This window comes from Schistocerca nitens, chromosome 4 (genome assembly GCF_023898315.1).
Source record: "Schistocerca nitens isolate TAMUIC-IGC-003100 chromosome 4, iqSchNite1.1, whole genome shotgun sequence".
Lineage (NCBI taxonomy): Eukaryota > Metazoa > Arthropoda > Insecta > Orthoptera > Acrididae > Schistocerca > Schistocerca nitens.
The window spans coordinates 578645345-578654940 of record NC_064617.1 but is presented as its reverse complement, the minus strand read 5'-3'; the positions used below and the strand labels follow the sequence as shown (position 1 = coordinate 578654940).

The window sequence follows — 9596 nt, the reverse complement described above, 5'->3', positions numbered from 1 at the left end:
ACTAGTACTGACATTGTGCATGCTCTGTTGCCTGTGTCTATGTGCCTGTGGTTCTGTCAGTGTGATCATGTGATGTATCTGACCCCAGGAATGTGTCAATAAAGTTTCCCCTTCCTGGGACAATGAATTCACGGTGTTCTTATTTCAATTTCCAGGAGTGTATATAATTAAAATGACTAAGTCCTTGAATGTAGTGAGAAAAGCAAAATGCATTAGTGTTTTAATGTACATAAGAATCATTGGCTTTTAGAAAAACTGAAAAGTAGAGGAAAGACTGAAAAATAATAGATTTTATTATTTCAAATTTCACAGAAAACATAATACAAAATTAAGTTACATGGAAACTGTTGAAAGCAAAAATGTACAAACATAAAATTTATTTACAGATGAGTTGCAAAGTATTAGTAATTCCTTCAAAACATTTACCTATAATTTTAACATAAAAGAAGACATTCAGTCTTTTTTAATTGCTGTAATATAACAGACTTCATAAGATGCATTGTGCAGCAAAACCTGAATCTTATAATGAGGCATAAAAATAGGGTATAGTACATGGTAACAGACAGTACAAAGAGGTAAATTTTTGATAATTGACACTGAACATACAGACCGATAATTTAATTTATGTGGTCTAGATATATTTTTGCATTTGAAACTTTGAGACTATTTTAAATGCATTAACCTTTATTTCAAGAGTAAAGTTACAGATAATTTATTGACTGAGAAATGTGGAAGAATACTTTAAAGTCGCCAGGTAAGATAAAAAAATTGGTAAATACTCACCACTAAACGAACCAATAATGACGGAGCCTTGTAACTATAAACCGAAATTTGGGTATAGAAAATATGCCGTGTCACAATACAGTATAACAGTTATCAACAAATTTTAAATAGCTGAAGACACAAACTGACAAAACACAGTGATCATACGAGGGCTATCCACAAAGTACATTACGTTTCCATTTGTGTCCGTTACGGGCGGGGTTAGCGCGGCCATCTTGGTGTCATGGCATTCCGCCGCTCAGTCGGCATCCTGCCGTGCTAGTGAGAGGTTCGTGCTGTACTCAGTTGAGTTACTGTGACAGTTTGAAATGTCAGCGTTAATTGAAAATGGCGCGAAGTGTGAAGTGCGTGCTGTAATAAGGTTTCTGACTGCAAAAAAACTGTACACTGATAGAAATCTATCGGCAGCTTTGTGAAGTGTATGGGGACAACATAATCACTGAAGTTGGAGTGCGTCAATGGGTCATAAAATTTAAAAATGGCCGAACTAACGTTGACGACGAGGAGCGAATCGGAAGACCCAGCATAGTGACTGCCGAACTTGTCGAAAAAGTCGATGCCGCGGTCTGTGAAAACCGTAATTTCACAATAACGGAACTCTCTATGAGGTTTCCACAAATTTCACGAAGTTCGTTGCACGAAATCATTACCGAAAAGCTTTGTTACCACAAGTTTTGTGCAAGATGGATACCAAAAATCTTGACAGAGATTCACAAAAATCAGCGAATGGCTGCAGCGTTAATGTTTTTGGACGCTTACGAGAAACATGGCGACTCATTACTCGATCGCATCGTTCCTGGTGACGAAACATGGGTTAAGCATGTGAACTGCGAGACAAAATTGCAGTCAATGCAGTGGGGGCACTCAAATTCCCCCCAAAAACCCAAGAAATGCATGCAGACAATGTCGGCAAGGAAGGTGATAGCGACTGTCTTTTGGGACAGAAAAGGTGTGATTTTTGTGGATTTCCTGGAAAGAGGCACTACAATAAACTCTCAAAGGTATTGCCAAACTCTGCACAACCTCAGAAGAGCAATACGAAACAAGCGCAGGATAAAGTTGGGCTCAAAGGTCTTGCTGATTCACGACAACGCCCGGGCCCACACGGCAAATGCCACTCGTGAAGTTCTCGAATCTTTTAAGTGCGAATTGTTTCCTCGTCCGCCGTACAGTCCCGACCTGGCACCGAGCGACTTCCACTTATTCCCAGCAATGAAGAAGTGGTTGGCTATGCAGCGTTTTGATGACGGTGCACAGCTTCTAGAAGAGGTAACCACGCGGTTGAAGGCGCAGGCGGCCGAATTTTACGACGAAGGAATTTACAAGCTCGTCCATCGCTTCGATAAGTGCCTTAATTTAAATGGCAACTATGTAGGAAAGTAGTATTTAAGTGTTGCTTTTATCTGTATATAAAAAAGAATTCCATATTTTATTTATTTTTAATTCCAAAACGTAATGTACTTTGTGGATAGCCCTCGTATTATATGGACAGAACTTATTTGTAAGTATTTCATGATGGCTAATGCTGTGATAATTCTTATTGCTTTGAAGCTCTCTAAAGAATTCTAAATTTTTCACATTGCTTCATCAATTATAAAATAATAAACTGCGCTATATACATTACTAGTCACCATACAACATTAGGTCCCAGGTATTGTGATTTCCAATCACAGTTGCAAAATATCATCTTGTAATGATGGTTTCACACAGAAAGCATAAAAACTAGTGTTTAATGATTATGAAATATATGTTAATGGATAATAAAGAATAATGGAATCAACATATTATGTAGATATCTTTCTTTGTGAATTAACTGTTCTTTCATGTTTCCATTCTTATGGAGTGTCATATTTAACTGTATGACAATGCTCCAGTATGCTATATTATAAAATAAGACCAAAATACTATTAATTTTTTCTATACTTTCATAAGAAAATATCTAATTGAGCTGCAGTGTAGAAGAAACTGATATCATGTATTCCCGTGAATAAAGGTGTCTCTCAGCCAAAGTGAATATGCAAGAAATGGAGTCAGTAAATTTCGTTTACTACAAGGTGATCTCTATAATGAGATATGCAGAACTCTAGAAACAGTAGGTAATAATGGCTAAAAGAAAATGAAAATAAGTGAGAAGGCAAACGTCAGAGGTAAGCGATTCTGGAACTCTCAGTTCATAAGCAAATTACTGAAAAACGCCTGTGGTCTAGTTCCGAGTATTGGTCAATATGCAGTTTTAGTTTACAGAGAAGTTACTGTCATAATTTTCTGGCTTCGTTTTATGAGCATTATGAGCAAATCTCAAGAATCCAAGACTTTTATCACATTATACCTCATTAAAGAAACGTCTATCTAATAAGTAGCTCCAGAGACAGAGATCCGTAATCCTATGTACTACAGATACTAGGATCAACACCATGGGTGGTATGTAACGTCGTGTAATCCTCTGCACCTCTTGAACAGCTCCTGGACTTTGCGCTAGTTTCCGGAGATGGCACAAGTTTTTTTTTTCTGATATTATCATTTAAAGATGTCTGAAGATAAAATATAAGTTTTCAATTAAAAAATAGAAACAGTGACAATAAATGCTAACCATTTTCAAACTTGTTAATAACACAAAAAATTAAGATCACTTGGCGCAATTTGCGGTTGAGCATATGTTGCAGAGTGTGATATGTGAAAATGACAAACTCAGCGAGATGGGGCAAATGATAGCATAAAACGCTACTCTTTTAATGTAAAAACTGGCGTCGGACTAGGTTTCCAGCTCCAGTAGTCATGACCTTTCCCAAAGACTGCAGCATCTTGCAAAGAATCTGGTAGTCGCTGTAGAGCAGTTTCCGGCAAAAAGGACAAGAAGAATCCTGACAGCAGATTCAAAGCCGAGAGGATAGCGAATGGCAGCCGCTTGTCCACCGATCCTCCCTGTAATGAAGTATACATGTGCTGAACTTACAACATCACCAAACGAGGTGAACATGAATGTAGTAAGTTGTGCCATACAATTCAACATTATGTAAGAGATCTTAGCTGTCTGCAGCTAGGTCATAGAGGAAAACATTCAAATTCGCCCTGTAGAATGCCAGAAATCTACCGGCACAACTTTAAGGAACTGAAGGAGAGGAAAGGGATGGAACACTGGAGTTTAATTGGCCATCAGCGTCAAGTTCACAGAGATAGAAAATAAGCTTGAGTTTGGAACAGGAGCGAAATTAAATACGTTGTGCTGTTATTGAAGAGACCCGTTTAAAACTATTTAAGGTAACCACAAAAAAGCTAACTTCAATATTTTCTAATACTAGTCCACTGTCTAAGCCACTGTATGGCTCGGCCCAGAATCTTGAAGGAAGCCACACTTCACGGAATGGAATAGATGTAAATAAAAGCGTTCAGTTTCCTACAAATCAGTGGCATTCTAGCTTTAATCTAATTATAATGAAATGAGAAATTAATCATATGGAAGCAACGAGAAGGATTAGTTCAACAATTATCGATATCGTTGTGATCCTAAGTCATAAGAGTGGTCAGAGACAGCTCTCTGGCTAGTCTAGCGTAGGCAAACCTCTTCATCTTTGCAGTACTACTGTACACACATTTGAACCTGCTATCTGTATTTAAGACTTAGTCTCTCTCGACAATATTTTCATCTCACAGTTCCCTGCATTGTCAAATCTCCCCATCCCTTGATGCCACAGCACGTGTCATATCAACCAATCCCTTCGGTTAGTCGAGTTGCGCCTTAGAATTAATTTCTGCCCAGTTTGATTCAGTATTTCCTCATCTGTAACAATACATTTCAATAGCTTCTATATTCTTTCAATATCGGCCATAATTTGAGGAAGAAATGTCTGAGAATGTTCATCTGGAGCACAGCATTGTATGGTAGTGAAACATGGACTGTGGGAGAACCGGAACGGAAGAGTATCTAAGCATTTGAGATAAGGTGCTACAGACGAGTGTTGAAAATTAGGTGGACTGATAAGGTAAGAATGAGAAGGTTCCACGCAGAATCGGAGAGGAAAGGAATATATGGAAAACACTGATTAGGAGAAGGGACAGGATGATAGGACATCTGTTAAGACATGAGGGAATGACTTCCATGGTACTAGAGGGAGCTGTAGAGGGCAAAAGCTGTAGAGGAAGACAGAGATTGGAATACATACAGCAAATAATTGAGAACGTGTAAGTGCTACTCTGACAAGGGAACCTCCCCATCGCACCCCCGTCGGATTTAGCTATAAGTTGACACAGTGGATAGGCCTTGAAAAACTGTACACAGATCAATCGAGAAAACAGGAAGAAGTTATGTGGAACTAAGAAAAAAATAAACAAAATATACAAACTGAGTAGTCCATGGGCAACATAAGCAACATAAAGGATAATACAAGCTCAGGAACGCCGTGGTCCCGTGGTTAGCGCGAGCAGCTGCGGAACACGAGGTCCTTGGTTCAAATCTCCCCTGTAGCGAATATTTTAATTTTTTATTTTCAGACAATTATCAAAGTTCAGGCACTCACACATAATCAACTTCGCTCTCCAAAATTCCAGGACATGTTCAGATTTGCTTGGACATATGCAGGATTTGACTGTCTACACACGGAAAAATTTGAAAACGTTAAAAACATATGTTTTGACAGAGCACAGGGAAAACTGTGCGACTGTGAAACTGTTGCATTCATTTGTTGCAGTTTATGTGACAAACTCTTATGTTTTCATCACTTTTTGTGAGAGATTATCAGATCCACAAGAAAACCTAAATCGGGCAAGGTAGAAGAATCTTTTTACCCATTCGCCAAGTGTACAAGTTAGGTGGGTCGACAACATATTCCTGTCATGTGACGCACATGCCGTCACCAGTGTCGTATAGAATATATCAGACGTGTTTTCCTGTGGAGGAATCGGTTGACCTATGACCTTGCGATCAAATGTTTTCCGTTCCCATGGGAGAGGCACGTCCTTTCGTCTACTAATCGCACGGTTTTGCGGTGCGATCGCAAAACACAGACACTAAACTTATTACAGTGAACAGAGACGTCAATGAACGAATGGAGAGATCATAACTTTGCGAAAATAAAGAAAGTGAACTTTTCACTCGACGGAAGACTTGAACCAAGAACCTCTTGTTCCGCAGCTGCTCACGCTAACCGCGGGACCACGGCGCTCCTGAGCTAACGCTGTCCTTGATGTTGCCTACCTTGCGCATGGACTACTCAGTTTGTATAGTTTGCTTATTTTTTTCATAGTTGCACAAAACTTCTTCCTATTTTCTCGATTGATCTGTGTTCAGTTTTTCAAGGCCTATCCACTGTGCCAACTTATAACTAAATCTAATGGGGGTGCGATGGGGAGGTTCCCTTGTGAGATGAAGCGGTTAGTACAGGAGAGGAATTCGTGGCGGGTCGCATCAAAACCAGTTAGAAGACTGATGACCGAAAAAAAAAACCCTCTTGTTGGAAGTGTTGATCGTTCATGTTTCACTTCCTTAGGGGTCTGCACTCCAGACAAATATCTTCAGAAAAGATCTTCTAGTCCTTCAGATTGTATTCGATGATTTTCAGAAAGTCATTTTTTCCTACTGCCTGCCTAGATCTTACATCCTCCCTCTTCTTCCCGTCATAAGTTGTTTTGCTGCCAAAATATTCATTTACTGCTTGCTCAGTATACAGATTGATTATCATCGGGTATAGGCTATAGTCCTGTCTCACTCCTTTCTTAACTACTGTTTCCCTTTCACGTCCTTCGACACACGGCTGTAGTCCTGTTTCTGTACAATTTACCGATGACCGTTTGCTTCTCATTTCAAACGATTTCTGTAAACTAGAAACGCTATAAACTTAGGTTCTAGTTATTTCAGTCTATCTTCCTCTCGTGGGATCAGTACTGCCCCAGGTGTGCGCACACTTCTGCAAAGCAAACCGATGTTACCCGAAATGAACTACTATTAATACTTTAGTTCTCATGAAAACAAATTCATGCCAGTATTTTACATGTGTGACCTATTAAACTGATGATTCGGTATATTTACAACAGTTAGCACCTGCCTTCTTCGAACTGGAATCAGTAAATTATTTCGAGAACGAAATTTCACTCTGCAGCGAAATGTGCCCTAATCCGAAACTTCATGACAGATTAAAATTATCTGCGGGACCTGGGCTCGAACCTGGGACCTCTGTCTTTCATGCTGTCATTCATGCAAGTTCGGAGTCACGGTTTACCATCACAGCTTTGCTTCCCCAAATGCTTTGCGAGTCATGCATGGAGAGATCAATCCCTAGATAAACTGGATCACGAAAGGCAAGGGTGCCAGGCTCTAGTCGCGGTCAGTGGTTTCTAGCCACAGCTTATTCGAGGGCAGGATGGAGGCCACTTGCGTTTTCTGATGAAAGCAGGTTCTGACTCCGTGTCAGTGATGGCCGTTTGGGTTACAGGTAGGTTAGTTGAGGGCCATAAACAAACCTACCTGCGTGCTAGACAGACTGGACCTACACCTGGAGTTATGGTCTGGGGTGCAAATTCGTATGACAGCAAGAGCTCTCGTGGTTATCACATGCACTCTGACTGCAAAACTGTACGTCAGTCTGGTGATTCGACCTGTTGTGCTACCATTCGTGGACAGCATTCAAAGGGGCGTTTACCGAAATGATACCACATACCACTGTTGTAAACCAACATGTTCTACAGAGTGTCGTCATGTTGCCTTGGCCTGCTCAGTACCAAGCATGTATACGACACCACCGGACAACTCCACAGTCACCAACAAGCAGCATTAACCGTCCCAGTACTGACTGATAAAGTGCAACACACATGGACCTCTATTCCACAAAGTCACATCTGGCACCTGTACAACAGAATCCATTCTTGTTTGCCTCCTTGCATTCAACCTTCTGGCAGCTACACCGCTTTTTATTGTACTAGCTTTCACATTCGCAATGGTTTATTTCGCACTTAAATGCGTTACTTGAGTTGTAGTAGTCTTCAGTATAAAGACTGGTTTGATGCAGCTCTCCATGCGACTCTATCTTGTGCGAGCCTCTTCATCTCCACATAGAACTGCGACCTGCATCCTCCTGAATCTACTTACTGTATTAATCTCTTGGTCTCCCTTTAAGAATTTTACCCCCCCCCCCCCCCAAACTTCCCTCTACTACTAAATTGGTGATACCTTGCTGTGTCCTATCAATCGATCCCTTCTTTTGACCAAATTGTACCACAAATCTCTTGTATCCCAAATTCTGTTCATTATCTCCTCATTAGTTATGTGGTCAACCAAGCTAATTGTCAACATTCTTTTGTAGCGCCACATTTCGAAAGGTTCTGTTGTCCTTTTATCTATACTATTTCTCATCCATTTTTTGCTTGTATAGATAGCAACACTCCATACGAACCCCTTCAGAAAAGATTTCCTAACACTTAAATCTCTACTCGACATTAACAAGTTTCTCTTCTTCAGAAATCCTTTTTTTGTCATTGACAGTCTACATTTTATTTCGCTTCTCAGATAGCAAAACACACTACTTTAAGTTCCTCGTTTCCTAATCTAATTCCATTAGCATCACCTGATTTAATTCGACTACATTCCATTATCTTTGTTTTGCTTTTGTTGATGTTCATATTACTTATTCCTTTCTAGATACTGTCGACTCCATTCAATTGCTTTCCCAAGTCCTTTACTGTCTCTGACAAAATAATCGAAAATTCTTTAAGTTTTTTTTTCTTCCTGAACTTCAATTCTTACTCCAAAGATTTCTTTGGTTTCTTTTACTTCTTGCTCAATATACAGACTGAATACCATCGGGGATGCTGCGGCCCTGTCTCACTCCGTTCTCAACCGCAGGTTGAATAACATCAGGGACAGGCTACAATCCCTTCTCAATCACTGTTTTCCTTTCATACTCTTCGACTCTTATAATTGCCGTCTGATTTGTGTACATGTTGTAGATAGCTTTTCGCTCCCTGTATTTTACCGCTGCTACCTTCATAATTTCAAAGAGGGTATTCCAGTCGAAATTGTCAGAAGCTTTCTCTATGCCTACAAATTCTATAAACGGTTTGTCTTCTTTACCTCGTCTTATAAGGTAGGCCGTAGGGTCAGTATTGCCTTGCATGTTTCTATATTTCTCCGGAATACAAACTGATCTTTCCCGAGATCGGCTTCCACCAGTTTTTTGCATTTTTCTGTAACAAATTCGTGTTAGTATTTTGGAACCATAACTCATTGAATTAACAGTGCGGTAATTTTCACACGCGTCAGCAACTGCATTCTTTGGAATTGGAATTACTGCTTTCTTCTTGAAGTTTGAGGGTATTTCGTCTGTCTCATACATCTTGCACATCAGATGTAAGAGTTTTGTCATAACTGCCTCTCCCAAGGCTATCAATAGCTCTGACGGAATATCGTCTACCCTAGGGCCTTGTTTCGACTTAGATCTTACAGACCTCTGTCAAATTCTTCTGGCCGTGTCATATCTCCCATATCATCTTCATCTATGTCTACTTCCTTTCTATAATACTGTCTTCAAGTACATCTACCTTGTTTAGACCCTCTGTATACTCCTTCCACGTTTCAGCTTTCCCTTCTTTGTTTAGGACTGGTTTTCCTTCTAAAATCTTGATATTCATAAAGCTGCTTCTCCTTCCCTCCAATACCTCTTTAATTTTCCTGTACACAGTATCTATCTTTCCCTTAATTAATATGATTCTAAATCCTTACGTTTGTACTGTAGCCATTCCTGTTAACCATTTTGCGTTTCCTGTCAATCTCATTTTTTAAACGTTTGGATTCCCATTCGTCTGCTTTATAGGCTGCATTTTTAAAT

At 39.8% G+C, this 9596-nt stretch overlaps 1 protein-coding gene across 4 annotated transcripts in view; it reads right to left on the bottom strand.

Moving 5' to 3' along the window:
- Nucleotides 1-401: 401 nt before the first annotated feature.
- The window catches only part of LOC126251532 (organic cation transporter 1-like), a 186366-nt gene continuing 177171 nt past the window's right edge, over nt 402-9596 (bottom strand). For 3 of the 4 annotated variants that reach the window (XM_049952033.1, XM_049952034.1, XM_049952035.1), the window contains one exon: nt 402-3705. In XM_049952033.1, coding sequence (XP_049807990.1) covers nt 3505-3705 — 201 coding nt within the window. In that variant the 3' untranslated portion in view covers nt 402-3504. The remainder of the gene's footprint in view (nt 3706-9596) is intronic. The other variant, XM_049952036.1, reaches the window with a different exon arrangement.